A 21,349-nucleotide genomic window follows, 5' to 3' on the forward strand; every position below is an offset into this window, starting at 1 on the left:
CCGTCCTGAGACTTTCCCTGAAGCTTTGCCACCCCTCAGCGGCTCACTTCTCATCACCATCTCCCCTGCATCTCGGACCTGAGCCTCTCTGTTTATCTGCTGTTTTTTTTCCCGCCCTCTCCACCCTCCGCACCTCGACAGACACACAGAAAGCTCCACGGAACTGGGCATGCCTAATAACAAGGGAAGGCTTGGGTTGCAGAAAGAAAGCGTTTGCACCTTCTGAGCTCCCCTCCCCTCTGCAGCTGCCTCCTGCCAGTCAGCAGACCCGACGTGTAGGACGATCCAATGATTGTCCGTTGTCTGCGCGGGAGTCCCGCCTCTCCTGAAACCTCCACCAATGAGTGGTTGGCGGAGGTGGGCCGTACCGTGCACCCGCCTCTCCAGTTAAGGCCGCTGGTGTGAGCCGGGGCTCGGAGAGAGCGAGGGACGACAGAAGGGACGGGCAGGTGGGGGAGCGGGGCGCGCAGCCCGAAGGCTGGAGTAGCAGGCGCTCGGTGCATGGGCCAGTGAGGACGCGCAGAGGTCTCCTCGCCGCTGCGGAGGCGGAGTAGCGCGGGAGCCAGGCGCTGCTCGGCGACCCTGCGTCCGAGCAAGCGGAACCTCGCGCTTTGCCCGGGGACGGTCCGAAGTCCGCGCTATGGAAGAGGAGAAATATTTGCCTGAGCTGATGGCAGAGAAAGATAGCCTGGATCCATCCTTTGTGCACGCATCGCGCCTTTTGGCTGAAGGTAGGACTTGCCCTCCTGGATGCGCTCAGACCCAGACCGCTGTTTGCGCATCTCGCCCGCGGCTTGATCAGGGGAGTGAAGTTGGGGAGGGATGCTCGTCTCCGCCTTCGCAGAAACTGTGCCCCTGAAGATGCTCGCTCCGAGCTGAGCTGGGCAGACGGAGCCTGGGCTCGCGTCACTCCCCCGCCACGGCTTAATTTGGGGAGGACCAAAGCCAGGAGATCTAATGGTAGTGGTGATGCGACCTGTTAGGATCCTATTGATAGAGAAAACGTGAGGCGTCAGGCGGTCCACGGGGGTGTTTTCACTTCGCAGAGGGAAAGGAAATCAGTTTGAAAGTAAATGGTGATCGATAGAGTGTTTTGAAAGCGTCTTACCTATGGATCAGCTTTTTTTTTTTTTTCCTCTTGCTGTATTTGGGGAGTAATTTTGATATCTTTTAATAGAAGTCTTTCCTATGGAAAGTCTTAGAATTAACCTAGATAACTATGCCTGATCGTGTATGTATGTGAATTTGGTAAGCAGAAGCTGAAGTGCTTATAAATTTATTTCAAGTGTGATCATTGGACAGACTGTGAGATGTGGGTCCCTGGAAACACGCCACAATTGATCAACTGTTTTACCAAGTGTGCATTTTCTTTTGTGCACCTGTGATGGTAAAGGAAATTCCATTGCCAGAAGAACATGTATGTGTTGCCTTTGCAATGCTTGGAAAGATTGTTGTAAGCGCGCTCGCGCGCGCACACACACACACACACACACACTTACCCAAACTTCCTTTGACAGAGTGTTGAACAAATGGCTCCATTTATATTGAAAAGATGACTTCTAACTACTAAAGACATCCATGGTGGCTGTAGTAATCCACACATACCTTTTTAAAACAACTGCAGATTTTTTTTTGGATGAATGCTTGATTCATAATGAATCACTTCATCATCAAATTGGCTACAATGCAGTTTTGTAACTTGGGTTGTCATGGACTTACCTACAGAGAAACTAAATGTGAAAAGTTCTTCTTACTCCAACCCCTCAGAATTAAAAGGACTTTTTTTTTTCTTTTAGACTTAGTTGTACATGGAAGGAAAAATTTTAGTCCTCAATGAGCGATTCAAATAGCCATTAAATTTAATATTTTATCGGTTGATTATGACTTATAATAAAGTGTAAAGTGCATTCCAATATTTGCATGCTAAACAATCAAAAATATTTATAATCAGAATATGGAACATGTGAGATAGCTGTTTCCAAGGAAAAAGCTCTTTTTGTAGTAAAAATAAAACTATGCCTACTACTTTCTTGGTTACTGAAAGGGACAAACAACAAGTAGAGTAGAAAAGTGAAGTCAGTTAAATTAAACTTCACTTTGTTTTTAAAAAGACAATTGCATTAAAATAGTAGGAATAGTAAAAAACAATGCTTAATATTCTTCGAAATGGTTAAAAATTCAAAGATGCCTTCTCTGCTAGTTTACATCAATGTTTGCCAGATGTGTCTTTATTTAGCTGATAATGTCTTTACAGTGAAAAAAAAAGTTACAAATTGATCATTTTCCCTGACCTGCTAATTGGAGTTCTGTTTGGGACAGCAGGCTCAATGATTAATTCATTAGTCATTAATGTGAGTTAATGTACTTGAAAACTGCCAACTAAAGAAATTCATACGAGAAACTCTTAACAGAGTGAGTAGGTATTTCCGCACCTGGTGAAACAGTCAGAGAAGGCTATGCACCTGCCTGGTTCCTTAACAGTTTATCTTTCCCAGCAACTTGATTTCTTGATACTTAAGAATATGTTCTGATGTACCTTGTAATTTAATTTTTTCCCAGCAGGGGGAAGCATGTCCTTCTTTTGTAAGGAATTAGGACTGAAAGCCCCTCCATAGAGAGACAAGCATCTAAGTAAGAAACAAAGAGGGTGCTCAGATTCACGACAAATCATCATGAGGAAGAGGGAATGGAGGAGGTGATAATAAGCTTGAAGTACCCAAAGAGTTATGTAAAAAGATGCAATGAAGTGTAAGCTGTTTTCAAAAATTGTACATGGGTCTCTTGATATGCGTATATGAGAGTAAAGTATTTTTTTGCAATGTCAGTGAATCTGAAGATAAATTTTACACTAAAGATTATTCATTATCTGTCCAAAGGCCATTTGCCAGAATTCCCAGGTTTTGTTTCTGGTATCTGTAGAAGCATGTAGTAGAAATGCTTTTATTTCTCATACCTGGAAATGTACTGATTGAAGGCAGGAGCTATAAATAAACTTGACATAGATATTCATTTGGAAGGCAAGTGCACACTGAAGTACATTTCAGTCAGAACGGTGCAGACAGTCTCAAGACTGAGTGAGTAATAAAGATGATCCAGATGATTCCGTCCTTCAAAATGATTTTCCAGGAGCTAATAAATATTAGGGTAGTCATATAAACCAACGAGCTCTCCCAATAATTTATTTTCCCTTTTGATTGGTGTTAGATGTAAATCGGTGCTCAATAGACACCACTTCATTTAAAATTGAGAATTGAAGGGCATGGGTTGAAAAACCTAGCTTGTCGGTTATTTTTGTAGTGTTTTGTTTGATTTCACTTGTTTGTGTTTGATTTCAGTAAGATTGATTCTGAGAAACATATTGATAGACCTGTAACCCAGGCATTTCATGCATTTAGTTGTTTCTTAGAAGATATCTTAAAAAATGTGGTTTGAAGTGTGTTTGTTTGATTAGATAATAGAGTTTTGCTTCTGTGACTATAATGTTGTAAGGTATCCATCTGTTATGGGAAGTGCTTTGGAATATGATAAAACAGCAGACTCAGCACAATCTTTGAAGTTCTACTTAGTCTCTGAATTTGCTTTCCAGATGAAATTGCATGTAGTCATTTATATCTATGCTACTTTGGGGCAGTGCATTAAACTGTAAATCCAGAGAGCAGGATTTTAATTCCAATTTTACCTCATGTGAATTGTGGTAAGTTTTCCTTCTCTGGGCCTAGTTTCCTTGTTTCTCAAAGATTGGAACTAGATGCTGTATGCGTGTCATTGAGTCTCAGACTACTGCAGATGCAATGGAGTGATGCTGTATATTCAGAACACAAAAATCAATGACTACACATTTTTGAAACTTTAAAAATTCTTTCCTCGTTTAATGATTAGTAATATATTTATTGGACTATAATGTAATTTGAGGCATATACTTTATTTTGGGCACTGGGGACAGATTTATGTTCTTAAGTCTATTGAACTATTATCAAGGCTTGGGGCCATAAGTGCATGTGCATGGAAATATCCTTGTTTGCATCAAGCATGACTGCTGGCAGACACAGATCTGTTCAGATTTATAGATCTAATTACAGTGATTCAATACTTGTCAGAATATTAATAAATTCTTGTCCAGTTGAGGGTGTTTTGGGCAAGACTTCGTAGCCTGATTTTTTCACAACCATTGGCAGATTCATCATTGTTTTAGTTGACTCATCATATGATAAAATAAAATACTGCTGAATATTCTAGCATTTAGAGTGGCTTTGAAATATGCTCAGTGCTATTTTCAAATTATGGTAAAAAGCTTAGCCTACCATTTAGGATTGGCTTTCATGTTAGTAAATATCAATGAACTTTTAAGAATGTGTGTAAAAGACTCATGATCATCAAAAATTTTGACTAGCAGTGACTTATCTATACTTGGATTTTCAATGATGACTAGACTTTCCATAAATGCTTTCCATAAGTATTCTTAAGGAAAGTTACTGGTATGATGTCTAAAACCAGGTCCTCATAAAAAATAGTATCCATGGGACTTTTTAAATGGACTTTTCTTTTGATTTTTCTAAAAGATTATTTATTTGAAAGTCAGAGATTCACAGAGAAGGAGAGGCAGAGAGAGGGAGAGGACTTCCATCTGATGGTTCACTCCCCAGATGGCCGCAATGGCTGGAGCTGTGCCAATCTGAAGCCAGGAGCCAGGAGCTTCCTCTGGGTTTCCCATACAGGTGCAGGGGCCCAAGGACTTGGGCCATCTTCTACTGCTCTCTCAGGCCACAGCAGAAAGCTGGATCGGAAGTGGAGCAGCCAGGACTCAAATTGGCATCCATATGGGAAACCAGCGCTGCAGGTGGTGGCTTTACTCATTATGCCACAGCACCAGCCCCTTGATTTTTAAGAAATATATTCAAAATAATCTTATGTGCCTTAAATACAAAACAAATATAAAGAAAATATTGTGGTTATTTTGTTCCACAGTTAAAACAAGTTTATGATATACTGGAAAATTCTACTTGAGAATTGACATTTCTACCTACTATGAAATATTAGCTATGCCTTGTTTCCCCTGTATGATATCCCATTTCTTACTGTGTAAAATTGAAAAACTTATAACTACCAGAATGATATATTTTAAATAAAAATTCTGATTGTGAAAATATACCCAGTTTTAAACAAAATTTATAGAAATGTAAGATCATGCTTTTTAAGGGTTTCCTTGACATTTTAATGCCAATGTGTATTTGACCTCAGTCTGAAGCTACCTTTGTTAGAAGATCAGGAAAATAAGTACTGTCATATTCTTTGAATCACTGCTGAATGAAATTTGAACTCATAAAACAAATTATGAAATAAATTCTTACAATTATTCCACTGAGGTTTTTTTAAGTATTATGTTTCATTAGTCAGTGGTCACTTGTCAATCCTTACCTTCAGCTTGATCAGCCCTGGTTCTTTTTCTTTCAAGGATAATTCCTGAACTCCTCAGGCCTTAAGCCCACATTGCCTTTCACCCTGAGCAGGTGATTTTGCAGTTTCTTTTATTAAGAGAAATGAATTCATCTTTTCTGGTGGCCCCCAGCCTCCTTATACCTTACATTTTCTATGCTCATCCTTGCTGTCTTTCATTCCTGGAAAATGAAATTTTTTTGTTCAAGGTTGATTTATCCATCAATGTTCTTGACTCTTTATGCTCTTTATCTTCTGTGTGTGGACTTATTCTATAGTTATAAAGTTTCTTTACTGTCTTCCCTCCTGTCTACCTTTTCATTGTAGGAGCCTATCAACAGGATCTAATTTAAATAACATAAAAATAGAAAATGTATATATATTTTCCTTCCCAAAACGATTAAAAATACATTCCATTCCTCGTTTTCTTCAGGCTTCTGTTAATGTTAATCTGTACTAGCTACTGTCTTAACTTCTTCAAAACCCTTCATTCTGGCTTCTGTCTTCATTGCTGTCCTAAAACTTGTGACCCTAGTGACAGAATCATGTCTTTATTGCTAAGTCAGATAAAATTTTTTCTGACCTCTTACTGGGTCTCTTGGCTACTGTTCCCACTGTTGGTCTTTTTTTCCCAATTCCTTTATTTCTGCTTTGGTTTCTAAGCACTGTATACAGCTGGTTTTACTTCTCTGGCTATCCTCCATCCCCACCCCACCTCAACATACACAGTTGTGTCTGAGTGATTCATTCAAGATTAGTCTGACTACATCATGTGTTTTAAAAATTTCCACTGCCTTCAGGGGTTTAGTTCATACACTTTAACATTCTGGACAACATTTCTACCTCTTCGGACTCATTTCTATCCTTTCTATTTAATTTAGCTCAGGTGTAGCAAACTGCTTATTCATACTCCACACCTCTTCCTTTGTCCCTGCCTATTCACACAGAGCTGAATATGTTACCATTTTTCTTTCTCACAATGAACAACTCTAGCTCACTGTTGAAACTACCATCATTTTATGATTATCAGGTTATGCCTGTCTCCACCGTGTGCCCCTGAGGAGCAGAGCCAGGTGTTACTGGCAACGCTTATAGCAGTGGCTGGCATATGGTGTGAATATCTGAAAAGTTTTTCTCCATCAGACTTTAGAAACTGCTTCCTATTGAACTTTCTGCTACCTCTTCGGTGCCTGACTCCCTCTTGGGCCCCTCTTCTATTCCCTCCCATATCTAAAGTCTTGCTCATGCTGTGTGACCTGCTGTGGGATGCCCTTCCCTGGTTTCTCTCCCTGATTACTATTCCTACTCATTGGAAAAAGCTGAATCTGGCTGTTCATTCTTCAAGGAAGCCTTGCATGATGGCTTTCTGGACCTGTTTGTTATTGTTGAAGTGCATTTCTGTTTTTTCTCTTCAAACTTCCCACATCTACCACTCTGCAACACGCAATTCTGTTTGATCTTGTCTTCTCTCTAAGCTTGAGGGCCACAACCATGACATCTCTTTGAATCCTCAATGCCTGCCTTCATTCTCATGAATAGAAGGCTTTCATAAAGGTTTATTAAATGACTCTGTTCTCATATCTTTTCTTTTTCCTAATATGTGTTTAGCAGGTATCTCCAGAAGTAAAATTTCAGGAACTCTGTCATTGCTTAATTCAAGCCACAGGGAACATGTTGAACATCTGTAGTTTTTTTCTATCATGTTGTTTTGAAATCATTACACATTTGCCGGAAGTTGTAAAAATAGTGCGTAAAGGTCCTGTTGTACCCTTTCACATCTTGGGCTACTACAGTTTAATATCTAAACCAAGAAAATCACATTGGAACAATGCATGAATATAGTGTTATCACATACAAATTATGGTTTAGTTTTCTGTCTTGCTAGGTTGTCCTTTTTCTAATCCTTTGTCAGAAAAGAATCTTTTCAAAATTTTTTTTAATCCAGGCTGCATCTTCGGTTAACATTTCTGGATAGCTACTTCTCTGGAATGCTGTATGGTGTGTGTGTGTGTGTATATATATATATATATATATATATATATATATATATATATATAATGGGTAAGAAAATCCAGGGTGCCCCCTGTCATGTCATTTCTGGTTCTTATGATCTTGAGGATGCCAGTCTGCCTCCTTCACCCTACCCTACAGAAGTCTGCTTCTTTTTGTTTATATTTAACACCCAGTACTCATTGATTTGTGTGTTATTTGTTTCTTTACAAACTTTTCTTATAAATGTGTATTAGGACGTATGAGTTAATATTTGATTAATTAGCTGTATATGAATAAGCATGACTAAGTGAAAACCATGTGATAAATGAATACAATGTTTTTCTCTTTATTCATTTCATTTTAAGACTTTTGTACCACAGTACTTGAGAGATGGATCAAAATTGACCATTTTTCTGTTTCTCTGAAGCTCTTTGTTCCCACAGCAGCTGTAGAAGTGAAGGAAGTGAGGTTTAGAGGTAGTTTTCAACTGTGTAGTGTCATTATCTTTCCTTATGTACTATTTATTTGAACACCAGACTTGATCTTTTTTTTGTCTCTCTCTCTCTCTAGATATAGATATAGATACAGATATCATAAAAAATGTGTCTTTTGAAAGATTTATTTATTTGAAAGTCATAGTTACACAAAGAGAGGAGAGGCAGAGAGAGAGAGAGAGAGAGAGAGAGAGAAAGAGTCTTCCATCTGCTGGTTCTCTCCCCATTTGGCCACAACGGCTGGAGCTGTGCCGATCTGAAGCCAGGAACTTCTTCCAGGTCTCCCACGTGGGTGCAGGGGCCCAAATACTTGGGCCATCTTCTGCTTTCCCAGGCCACAGCTGGATTGGAAATGGAGCAGCCAGGACCCGAACCAGTGCCCATGTGGAATGCTGGCACTGCAGGTGGAGGCTTTACCCACTGCACCACAGCGCTGGCCCAAAGGAAATAATATTTCTAAAGAGAAAGTACTGGGTAATATCTGATATCCCAAATTAATGTTACCATATATCCGTGGTTGTGGCTCATTCATTTCCTCAGAATAATAATTCTGTAAAAATTGCATGTTTTTTTTCTCAAATATTGAGAAGTAATGACCAATTGAAACTTTGTCTCATAAGCATAAGTTCCAAAAAAAATATTTTTGTAGAAAGGAGAGAGAAAAAAACATTCAAGAACACTTGAGTGGCAAGAGTAGAGACTGTTTTCTATAGATACCCTTATAGTTTAGGTATAGTTTGGGGGATGACTTCTGTTGGGCTAGGATTCTCCTATATCTGACCATATAGTCCTACACATCCCTGAATGTGTATTGCTAACACATACCTTCCATATGCTGATATAGATTTATTAATAGATGGAAATATATTTATATATTGATAGGTTAAGAGATAGTAGAGGTTTACTTTGGAGGTTTGTACTCTGTAAGGAATGTAACATATATCAGTGCAGCAGAAAGGTCTGCTAGGTTTTACATGTATTTTAGAGACCAAAGAGATCACAGGAATTCAGAAAAGGTCATCTCTGTTAGCCATGGTAGTCAGAGGTTGGTTGTGGTCGTCGTCATTATCGTCACTATCAACACTGATTTTGATTTACTCTGTTAGGCACTGTACTAGGCACTTTGTATGCATTAACACAATTATTCCACCCATAAATTTTATGAAAGACTTTTTAGCGTTAGTTTTAGGAATAAGAAAGTGTTAAGGGTTAGAGCAATTAATTGATCTCAGTTCAAACATTAAATAAACCATAGAATGGACAACCAGGCATTCTCACACATAGGACATGCATAACTATCACACCATGCTGTCTTCTGTTGAGGAAATCCAACTTTAATCAGGCTTTGAAGGAAGATCGAATATTAACATCTCAGATTGTTCTAGAGGATCAACGTTGCTGTTGCCATGAACTTCTGAAATAAGTTCCTCCATGTAAGCATTGGATTAATTATTACAGTTTCATAAAATGTCATATTTATAAGTATAATTTATAAATAGAATTTACTCAAGCACAGAATTGGGTTAAGAACCCAATAAAATAGTCAATTTTATTGACTATTGTTCGAGAGACATTAGTGACATGCAGCGTGTGAAACACTTCAGATGCTTTTAATCCAAAAACATATTTCACACTTTTGACCCAAGAGGAACTATATAATGTTGTTGTTGTTTTTTTTCTTCTAGAAATGAAGAACAATTGCAGATCCTCTCTTGCGTCTTGAGGCAGTATGGCTTTTGTTTAACCTTTCCAAGTGAGAGATTTCACATTTGGTCAGACACAGATAACTTGACAATATTGCTTGATTTAAATGTTATCTGTAGGTTCTGAGGCTTTAGGATTTAATAACTTTGAAAGAAATTGGCTGGTATTATTGTACTGTTATCAGAAATAGAACAATCAATGTCCATTTCTTTTAAAACACTGAAGATTAGATTTTAGCCTTCTTATAGAAGAGCAGAATAAGTGTGTTTTCTCTTGAGGGAAGGTATTTTTAGCAGTTTCATAGATTGTATGTTAGATAATGATGGACCCTGACTGCAAGTTAGGAGAGAGAACCTCTATGACAGAAACACAGAAACGAAAATCCAAGAGAAGACATTTGTTTAATTTTAAGAAGTAGACAGAGATGGTAAAAGTCATAGGTACTCCTATTGAATATAAATACTGATTCAAGTAGGTAGGTAGGTAGGTAGATAGAATTAAGCATGAATAGACATAGGGAAAAGAGAGAATGATAAATATTTCATTAGTATTTATGCTTTTCATTACTATCTGAAGCTTAACATGCATACTGAGAAGGAGGCAGAGCATCCAGGCAATTAAATAAGCAATTTATCTAAAATATATGCAATGAACTACAATTGTTTTTTTTTTTTTTTTTTAAACTTTTATTTAATGAATATAAATTTCCAAAGTACAGCTTATGGATTACAATGGCTTGCCCCCCATAACGTCCCTCCCACCCGCAACCCTCCCCTTTCCCACTCCCTTTCCCCTTCCATTCACATCAAGATTCATTTTCGATTCTCTTTATATACAGAAGATCAGTTTAGCATACATTAAGTAAAGATTTCAACAGTTTGCTCCCACACAGAAACATAAAGTGAAAAATACTATTTGAGTACTAGTTATAGCATTAAATCTCAATGTACAGCCCACTAAGGACAAAGATCCTACATGAGGAGTAAGTACACAGTGACTCCTGTTGTTGACTTAACAAATTGACACTCTTGTTTATGGCATCAGTAATCACCCTAGGCTCTTGTCATGAGTTTCCAAGGCTATGGAAGCCCCCTGAGTTCACTGACTCTGATAATATTTAGACAAGGCCATGGTCAAAGTGGAAGTTCTCTCCTCCCTTCAGAGAAAGGTACCTCCTTCTTTGATGACCCGTTCTTTCCACTGGGATCTCACTCGTGGAGATCTTTCATTTTTTTTTTTCCCCAGAGTGTCTTGGCTTTCCATGCCTGAAATACTCTCATGGGCTTTTCAGCTGGATCCGCATGCCTTAAGGGCTGATTCTGAGGCCAGAGTGCTGTTTAGGACATCTGCCATTCTATGGGTCTGCTGTGTATCTCACTTCCCATGTTGGATCATTCTCTCCCTTTTTGATTCTATCAGCTAGTATTTGCAGACACTATTCTTGTTTATGTGATCCCTTTGGTTCTTAGTCCTATCATTATGATCAATTGTGCACAGAAATTGATCACTGGGACTAGTGAGATGGCATTGGTACATGCCACCTTGATGGGATTGAATTGGAATCCCCTGGTATGTTTCTAACTCTACCGTTTGAGGTAAGTCAGCTTGAGCATGTCCCGAATTGCACATCTCTTCTAATGAAGAACTGGATTAAGGATTCCTCTGGGTTGCCTTTAGAAATCTCTCTTTTTTTTAAATAATAGGTAAAATCCAACAATTTTATGTAGTACAAGCAAGTGGTATTTATCCCACGTAAGCAAGGCTGTCAGCATTTTAAAAAATCAATAAATTGGACATACTACACAAACTGCAAAAATGTTAAATGGTTACATCAACTTTTGTAAAAGATATTTGGCATAAAAAAACTGAGCGAACAAGAAACAGAAGAGAAATTCCTCATCTAGATAAAGAATATCTACCAAAACCAACTTTAATAGTGAAATTGGACAGTTTTCCCTTAAGTTGGGGAAAGGGGGAAGTGTCTTTTTCTCACCACTACTTTTCAATATTATGGTGGAATTACTAGACAGTGCAGTAACACAAAGAAAGGATACAAAATGCATACATATTGGGAAGGAAGACATAAAACTGCTAGCAAATGTCATTATTGCATGTATAGAAAATTCAAAAGTACATCATAAGTACCCCTGGAACAATGTTAGTGTAGCAAAGTGGCGAATTACATGTACAATTTAATTGTTGTTCCATGTATGGGTAAGAGCTAGGATTTGAAATTTAAAAACAAAATTAAGCATCATTTAAAATTGCATCAGGTTAAAAAGCAAATCCCAATTGGTGTCTTTTAACTGGACAGTTCAGGCCATTAACGTTCAATGTGACTAATGAAAAGTGGTAACTTTGCCCTGCCATTTGCCAAAGATAAGTTCTAATATATGCTTTGAATTCCCTGTGATCTTTTGCTGTGAGGTTTCCTTCCTTTATCTTCTTTCATACTGATGACCGTGTTTCTGTGTTTCTGTGTGTAACACATCTTTAAGCATCTGTTGCAGGGCTGGACGAGTGGCGACAAATTCTTTCAATTTCTGTTTGTTATGAAACGTCTTTATTTCACCTTCATTCACAAATGATAGCTTTGCAGGATATAATATTCTGGGCTGGCAGTTTTTCTCTCTTAGTACCTGGGCTATATCTCGCCATTCCCTTCTAGCTTGTAGAGTTTCTGATGAGAAGTCAGCAGTGAGTCTGATTGGCGATCCTCTGAAAGTAATCTGACGTTTCTCTCTTGCACATTTTAGGATCTTTTCTTTATGTTTCACTGTGGAGAGTTTAATTACAACGTGTCGTGGTGAGGATCTCTTTTGGTCGTGTTTATTAGGGGTTCTGTGAGCTTCCTGTACTAGGATTTCTCTGTCCTTCTCCAAACCTGGGAAATTTTCTGCTAATATCTCACTAAAAAGGCCTTCTAATCCTTTCTCCCTCTCCATGCCTTCAGGAACTCCTAGAACCCGAATGTTGGTTTTTTTAATAGTATCCTGAAGATTCCTGACAATATGTTTTAGATTTCTAATTTCCTCTTCTTTTCTTTGATCTGACTGTATCCTTTCCTGTTCTCTCTCTTCTAAGTCTGATATTCTCTCTTCTGCTTCACCCATTCTGTTTGTAAGGCTCTCTAATGTGTTTTTCATTTGATCTATTGAATTCTTCACTTCAGTCACTATCACAGTTTCCTGTTGTACTAATTGTTTCGTTTCATTTTGATTCCTCCTTAATATTTCATTTTCACGAGAGAGATTTTCTATCTTGTCCATTAAGGCTTTATGTAGTTCAAGATTTTGTTTTTGAGAACTTCTTAATGTTCTTATCAATTTTTTGAGATCTGCTTCTTGCATTTCTTCTATGTCATCATCTTCATAATCTTGAATTGGGGTGTCTTTTTCATTTGAGGGCGTCATGGTGACTTCCTTGTTTTTATTACCTCGGTTTTTGCATTTGTTATTTGGCATATTGGAGATATTTGGTTTCTTCACTGTGGTGCTTTTTCTTGTTATACTATGACTCTAGATTAAGTGGACTATCTGTTTTTGATGGAGCCTTAGGGCTTGAGATGGGTGTGGCCTGAGAGCTCTGTTTGGTGTCCCAAAGGTGACACTCCCAGGTTAGGAGTGGTAAATCTCTCTTTCTCTCTCTTTCTTTTTTTGATTCAAAAGGGAAGTAATTCCGCACAGCTGAACGAAGTTGGAGGTAGTTAGCAGGCAAATGATATACCCACAGGAGCCAGAGATTGGAAGCTCTTTCCCAAGGACCACACAGGGAATCTGTTTGGCCCTCAGAGTGGGTTCAAATTCTCCTTCAGTCTCCCACTGGGTTGCCAAAGTTACGGAATTGTAGCGTCTCTGGAGAGTACTCAGGTGAATTCCGTGAGTTCTCTCCCCCACCGTCTCTTTTTTCACAGTCTCAGTTCAGTAGCACCACAAATTTACTAGGTCCTAATCTCCTGTTAATTCGCCCCGCCCAGAGTCAGGGTTTTCTGCTAGGCTCAGGGCCGGTGCAGACCTGAGGTCGCTCTGCTTATGACGTATGTCCAAGATGGCGCCTGCTCTTTGTCTTGCTCGCCCTTGAGAGGTGAGCAGAGAGAGAGAAACCCGTGTCCGTACCAGTCACCTTTTTTTTTTTTCTCTCTCTTCCAGTTAGCCTGGTGAACTTTTCCCCCCCGGGGGTCGTTCCCTCTAGTCTCCTCTCTCTGCTTGCCTGCCGGTGTCTCGGGCTATTGAGGTTCGGCTCACCTTGCGTTCCAGCGCTGGTGTGTTGAGTCTGCCGCTGGTGTCCCGAACTGTGGGCTCCCACGCTCTCCACACAGGTCCGCTGTGAATCACGCGTTCTGGAAGAGTTTCTTCTGCTGTTTCCTCCCCTACTCTTCCTTGAACCTGCAGTATCTCCACTTTTATTAAACTATCTCTCCCCGGACTATCAGTGTGCTCCCTTCCTATTCAATTGTAACAGAAATAGATGATGCTTTAGGAGTCCAGAGTAAGCCATGTAATAAAGTTTGCAAGAATCACAGAAGGTTTCAGCAGGAAGGGGAAGTTAGTTGAGATATAACAGATGGTGGACTATGCACGGGATTCAGTGATAGAGCTTTAAGCTACAGAGATTATACATGGATATGGCAAACATTTCCAGCGCCTGACAGGAGATACAATGTTTATTCAAACAGGTAGAAGTCAAGTATGATTGGAGATACAGTAAAAGGGAATGAGCCAAGATCTAAAGATAATGGTAGATACATATACATACTTTGTAAACTATGTTTAAATTATACATACTTTGTAAACTATGTTCAAAAGTTTTGACTTCATGGTAAAAGCAATAATCATTTAAAGCTTTTAAAAGAGGGTAAGGATTATAGCAGAGTTTCATTTAAAGAATAATGTGCTACATTTGGGGGGTCCTGGGTTAGATGATTTAAGACTAAAGTAGCAGGAAGGAAATTATGAAAGCATAAAGTAGAGTCAGAAAGGGGAAAGTATATCTATGTATTCAAAATTGTTAAGTAACCTGTAAAGGATTATACTAGGTAGAGAGGATGAAAAAGAATTGTAAAGGATTCTATCTAGGTTGCCCATTTATTGATTTAATGTAATGTCAAGCTCTGCATTCTTAATTAAGAGGAAGTTAGTTCTGCAAGGGTTTCTGAAATGTTGAAGTAAAAATGTAAGTGGAGATAAGGGTCTGGAGCTTTCTCTGGACTGAAGTAATGGTCAAAGTTTCATTAGACTCTAGGTGATAATTGATTTTGGGAGATCACCCAGGGACAGCATAGGATGCACAGACGAAGGAGGTGTAGGATAAAAACATCAGCATTTGAGCGAAAGACATAAGGAGGGTAGTCTCAAAAATTGACAAAAATGAGTTTCCTGGAACACAGATAGGAAGGATCAAGTAAGTTGTCATAGGGCTAGTGGAGGAATATATCCATTTAAGTAGGATATTTGAAAAATGAGGGAATTAGTTAATGTGTGAAAATGTTGCAAATAAATCAAATAATAAGAATTAAAAAATCTCAAGGCGGGAATTGTGGTAGAGAGGGTTAAGCTGCTACTTGGTATACCTGCATACCTTCTCAGAGGATCTAGCTGGAGCGTCCAGTCTTAGGATCAGCCTCCTCCTAAGGCACATGCAGGGAGGCAGGAGACATGACCCAGATACTTGGCTTCCTGCCACCCATATGGGAGATGCAGTTCGAGTTACTAGCTCCTGGCTTTGTGTTGGCCTACCCTGGGCATTTGGGGAGCAAACCAGCGGATTGAAGGTCTCTGTCTCTCTCTCCTCTCTCTCTGTCATTCTGCCTTTCAAATAAATAAGTGAATTTCCCAAATTATTTCTAATAGATTTGCTAACACAAAACATATTGAGAGAGCTGTTGAAGGAGATCCTACAATCCTGCAGGTGAAGGAGGGAATAGGAAATAAACCTCTGAGAGGATGAGGCAGAGGAACTTGTCCCTGAATTGCAGCTTCATAAGGGAGGAGAGCTAAGAGTAGTTAATATGTTGAACCATATGGAATTGATAATATTTTATCATTTGGACCTACAAAATAGAAATTTTGTGTAATTTAACTTACATAACAGGGCAGTAGAATGAAAGAGACACTTGAATGTTGCAGTTAAAAGCACAGAGGTTGTAGCTGAAGTTCTTTAACTCATTATTGTGATCCTATAATTCTATAATTGAAAATCTATATTATTTTGATTGAGTTACTTTAACCTCTCTGACATTTTTTCTCTTCTGTGTAAAATGGAGACAGTAATAGATCTAGAGTAACAAAATAATGACAACTTCATATTATTGTTTCATTTTCTCATGTGAAATTACAACACAGTATTTGTGACAGGTACTTTCACCCCAGTCTCCATTTTTCTCTGCTTTGAACTTATTACCTTTCTCAGTGTAACTTTGAACATCTTTTTAAAAACTACATCTCATGTCATAAAATTCATCCATACTCCTTTCTAGGACCATCCTTGAAATTCTGAATTTTTCTCTCAAGTCTACTGTTTGCACCTAATTTTTTCTTTGGCAGTTCCATTGATTTATTGGCATAAGTTACCTTACTGACCACTGTCAGCTTCTTCAATTTGTGATTCTATAACCAAAATAGAAATAACTGTCTTCCTTTTTGTTGGTCAAGCTCTTTCCTGTGATGAGAATGAGATCTGCTGTGCCCTTAGGTCCAAACACTTCTTATAGTATGAATGCTTCTTACTCAATATTATGGTGTGGAAAAATGTCTGTACTACCTTTCAGTATACCCTTCAACGTTGATCTGTTCTAATCCTGTGGAAAATATTGACTATGTCAGACTTAAGAGAAAGGATGGGCTTCTGTATCATTTTAAACATGTAGACATATAGATATAGATATGTAAGGGTGCCTCAAAAAGTTCATGCAGATGTATGCCATCTTTTAATATTTTCTGAGAAATTTTTGAAGTGCCCTTAAGTATATTAGATACAGTTTAACATAACTTTATGGGGGTAGGCATTTAGCCTACCAATTAGGATACCCATGCCCCACATTGGTGTGTCTTGGTTTGATACCCACCTCCAACTTCTGACTCCAGGCCTCTGCTAATGTGGACCATCAGAGACAATGGGGATGGGTCATTTAATTGGGTTTCTGCCACCCATGTGCGTGATTTAGATTGAGTTTCAGAGTTTCTGTTTTTGCCCATCCTAATAGGCAGGTATTTGAGATATGAACCAGTATATGGGAATTCTTCCTTACTTTCTGTTTATCTGCCAGTCAAAAAATATTTTTATAAGAAAATATCTGTTGTAGTTCATATGGGATTTGTTTGTAGATTTGCCAGGTCATCATGAAACACTCATTTCTTACTGTGGAATGTGGTTCAAAAAAAGTCTTTGAAAGCCACCGTTACAGTGGAAAGAACATGCTGGATGAAGCTGAAATGCTAGTATTCGAATCCCAGATTTGTTTCTTGATTGCTTTGTTCCTGTAGGCAAATTTCTGCATATCTTTGAGCATCTGTTTCCTTATCTATGAATTGATGTCTTACCAAGTATCTCATAGATCAGTTATCTGAGTAATCCTATGCAAATGTGTCTGCAACATTTATCCAGTGGCAGAAAGTAATAAAAATTCTTTTTCTTTATTCATTGTCTCATCTTTCTTTAAAAAGAACTGAGGTAAAATTTATGAACAGCAGAATGCAGTTTTTTGGTATAATTTTTAAAAATATTTATTTATTTTAAAGGCAGAGATTCAGAGATAGAGTGAGCTTCCATCTACTGGTTCATTCCCTAATTGGTTGTAATGGCAAGTGCTGGACTAGACTGAAGCCAGAAGCCAGGTGCTTCATTCTGGTCTCCAACTTGGTTGCAGGGTCCCAAGCACTTGGGCCATCTACCACAACATTCCTGTGTCATTAGCAGGGAGCTAGATTGGAAGTGGAGCAGCTGGGACTCAAACTTGCGTCCATTTGGGTCGCTAGCACCACATGCAGAGGCTTAAACTTCTGTACCGTAGAGCTGGCCCCTTGGTATTATATTTTGACAATTGTATAAACTTGTGTGGGCAGTACCCTTTGGCAAGGTGCAAAACACTGGGCCTGGCACTGTGGCTCTGTAGTTTAAGCCACCACTTTCAACACTGGTATCTTATATCTATGCACTGGTTCATGTTGTGGCTGCTCTGCTTCCAATCCAGCTCCTTGCTAATGTCCCTGGGAAAGCATCAGAGGATGTCTTGAGTTCACAGGCCTCTGCCTCCCATGTTGAAGCCCTGGATGGAGGGCTTCAGCCCTGGATTGGAGTTTCAGCTTCTGGCTTCGGTGGGACTCAGCCCAGGATGTTGGAATCATTCTAGAGAGAAGAAACAGTTGGAAGATCTCTTTCTCTATTTCTTTCTCTCTCTCTCCACCCCAGCCCCCATGTATGTGTGTTACTCTGCCTTTCAAATAAATAGATAGATCTTTAAAAACCAAACCAAAGATACAAAATGTTTCCAACAGCTCAGAGACTTCCCCCTTTCATTTCTTTTAGCAACTGCTACTCTGATGCCTACCATACAGATTATTTGACTGGTCAATTTTATATAAGTGGGATAATATGGTACATCCTCTTCCTTCTTCTTAAGTTCAGTATATCTTTGACCGACATCCATGTTGCTGTGTGCATCAGTAGTTTATTTTTATTTGAGAGTAATGTTCCACTGTGTGTCGCAGTCTATCTAGTATCTTAAGGATGGACATTTGGGCAGTTTTCAAGGGTTAATTATTGATAAGCTGCTATGAATATTCACATACAAGATGTGGACATATGTTTTCTTTATGTGGACTGGAACTACTAAATCTTAAAGCATAGCTTAACCTAATATTGTATTGCTGAAGTTTTCTAAAATGATTATACTGTATCATTCTCTCTCTGGTGGTGTGTGAAAATTCTGGCTGTTGCATTTCTTTGCCAACATTTGAAGTTTTCAATCTTTTAACAACAGCTATTCTAGTGATTTGAAGCTGTTTTTTTAGTTTTAGTTTGAATTTTCTTGATGGTTGTTAATGTTAAGCATATTTTATATACATTTTGGCCATTTTGTATATATTGTTATTTTCAATGATTGCATAGAGTGTTGACAAATTTTTAATTGGATTGTTGGGCTTTTATTGTTGCAGGAGTTATTTGTATGCTCTGCATTTGCATCCTTTGTTAAGTATATAAAGTACCAAAAGTATTTCTCACAATATGTGGCCTAACCTTTAATTTTCTTAAGTGTTTTTGGAAGAGCAGAAGTTGTTAGCTCTGCTGAAGTCTAATTTATCATTTTTCTTCTATATGTATTGTGTTACCTCCAGGAAATCTTTGCCTATCTCAGGGTCTCAAAGATAATTCTTTTAAGATTATTTATTTATTTATTTGAGAGGTAGAGTTACAGCGAGAGGGAGAAACAGAGAAAGATCTTCCTTCTGTTGGTTCACTCTCCAAATGGCTGCCACGGCCGGCGCTGAACCGATCAGGAGCCAGGAGCTTCCTCCAGGTCTCCCATGCGGGTGCAGGGCCCAAGGACCTGGGCCATCCTCCACTGCCTTCCCGGGCCACAGCAGAGAGCTGGACTGGAAGAGGAGCAACCGGGACTAGAACTGGCGCCCATATGGGATGCCGGCAATGGAGGCAGAGGATTAACAGACTGCATCACAGCTCCGGCCCCTCAAAGATAATTCTTAATGTTTCCTTCTAGAATTGTTATGGTCTTAGCTTTTAAGTTCCGGTTTATGTCCCATCTACTAACAGATTTGTGGATGTGATGTCAAGATTGCATGGTGAAGGACCTCAGTGCTGCAGAGCTGGCGGCTTTCCAGAGGGAGCCAGCCGCCTTCCTGGTGGCTCAGAAACAGGTGGATTTGGCTGCTCAGGCAAGGCTGCCAAGAAGTGACCCTGGCCTCCCACACCTGAAGGTTGTAAAGGAGAAAAACTAGGAAGGGGGCCTGGGGGAGGAAGAGAGACCACACCGACCTGCTTGTTATTTTCCTGACTAAAGTATATATTTTTACACATATGGCTGTATCAAGAGACGAAGCCTGAATAAAGATCCTTTGTCATTCCTCCCTCCAAAAGATTTGATACCCAGTTGTTCCAACATCCTAGGCTGAAAAGACTGGTTTTTTTTTCAATGTTGTGTTTAAAGTGTTAAAAGATACAGTACAAATCCAATGAGGGTATATGTTTAGATATGGAAATATAGGATATATATGTATACATATTACTGTTTAATCATATGTGAATCCCCTCCAATATAACCCTGCTCATGTCTCTTTCAATACTAGAGGAAATACCGAATTATTAGCATGACTTGTGTTTATGCTGTGCTTCAAACTTATATACAATTATATGAAAAGTTGCCTTTTCCTCTGAATTAACACAATCCTTGTAGGACATATAAATATAAATCTACTTATTATAACTGAAAAAATGCTAGACATCTGAGAGGCCTTGGCGTTCATTGAATGACAACTATAGCATTCTGTCAATAAAGATAATGATCAGTGGTAATAACTATTAAAACCTGAACATTTCACTGTCCTGAGTCACAGAGTAGGTTTTGGTATCAAATAATAGCAGGAAATGCTATGTATATATTAAACATCTCTGTTAGAAAGGACAAATATAACTTCACAGAGTTACATATAAGAAAAAATACATTGCACAGGAAAAGAATTGTCATCTCCATCCTTGGTAAAGAACAGATGAACAGTAGAGACCTACATCTGCATCCACAGTGATAGCCCATTCCATCTTTATCTGTTGCATTTCAGTGACATATTTACCACCAGCGTTTCTAACACCTGAAAAGTGACAAAGGTTTTGAAATTGCCAAAGGGAATAAGTGACTAGTGATTTTACACTTATCCCTATAGCACAGGTACCAAACAACTATTAGAGCAAACACATATGTACTGATCATGTCTTCATTCATAACCAGAAATAAGATTTAGCAGTGATCTAGAATGACAGACTACATCAGTGCTGGAATTTGACAATGTAATTCTCAGAGCAGTATCTGTATGGGCAGGGAGGCTACTACCTTGAAATAAAGTGAATCTATATTATGGGCTTTAGAAATAGAACTTCAGTGGAAAATTTTTGTATTCATTTAGGACAAGAAGAAAACTGGATTTATAGGCCATCAAATGGTACAGAATTGTGAGACACGGAGGTGTGTTCCCATGGGGGTATTTAGAGCCTCCTGTAGAAAGTTATAAGAGAATGACAAATACTTTGTTTGCTTCAAACGCTATATACTGACACTTTCGTGGAAATAAAAGTTTTGATTACATAACTCATGAGGGTGTATTTTATACATTTTTGTAATCTCGTACTCTTAGGGTAATTGCATATGTTGCCATAATGGAAAACAATTTTTAAATTTAAACACAAATATAAAATATGTGATCTATTATGCAGTAGTCAATAGAGAATTTATACAGTTAAAAGTGTTTATTGTAAAAGGTGTCAAGCTTATGCAATAGTCAGTTTAAAAACCATATAGCAGGGGCCGGCGCTGTGGCACAGCGAGTTAAAGCCCTGGCCTGAAGCGCTGGCATCCCATATGGGCGCTGGTTCTTGTCCCGGCTGTTCCTATTCTGATCCAGCTCTCTGCTATGGCCTGGGAAAGCAGTAGAATATGGGCCAAGGCCTTGGGCCCATGCACCCACATGGGAGACCCAAAAGAAGCTCCTGGTTCCTAGATT

The 21,349-nt window shown here is 38.8% G+C and overlaps 1 protein-coding gene across 3 annotated transcripts in view; it reads left to right on the forward strand.

Moving 5' to 3' along the window:
* The first annotated feature begins 365 nt into the window (after positions 1-365).
* The window catches only part of KHDRBS2 (KH RNA binding domain containing, signal transduction associated 2), a 646,917-nt gene continuing 625,933 nt past the window's right edge, over positions 366-21,349 (forward strand). For 2 of the 3 annotated variants that reach the window (XR_016233950.1, XM_051855537.3), the window contains exon 1: positions 368-731. Coding sequence is in view for 2 of the 3 variants with exons in the window: in XM_051855537.3 (XP_051711497.2) it covers positions 641-731 (91 nt within the window). In the remaining variant the exon portion in view is untranslated. Of the gene's footprint in view, positions 732-21,349 lie in introns of all 3 variants that reach the window. The other variant, XM_089333075.1, reaches the window with a different exon arrangement.

The sequence above is a fragment of the Oryctolagus cuniculus genome, chromosome 5 (genome assembly GCF_051225735.1).
Source record: "Oryctolagus cuniculus isolate XC-2025 breed Fujian yellow rabbit chromosome 5, ASM5122573v1, whole genome shotgun sequence".
Taxonomy (NCBI): Eukaryota; Metazoa; Chordata; class Mammalia; order Lagomorpha; family Leporidae; genus Oryctolagus; species Oryctolagus cuniculus.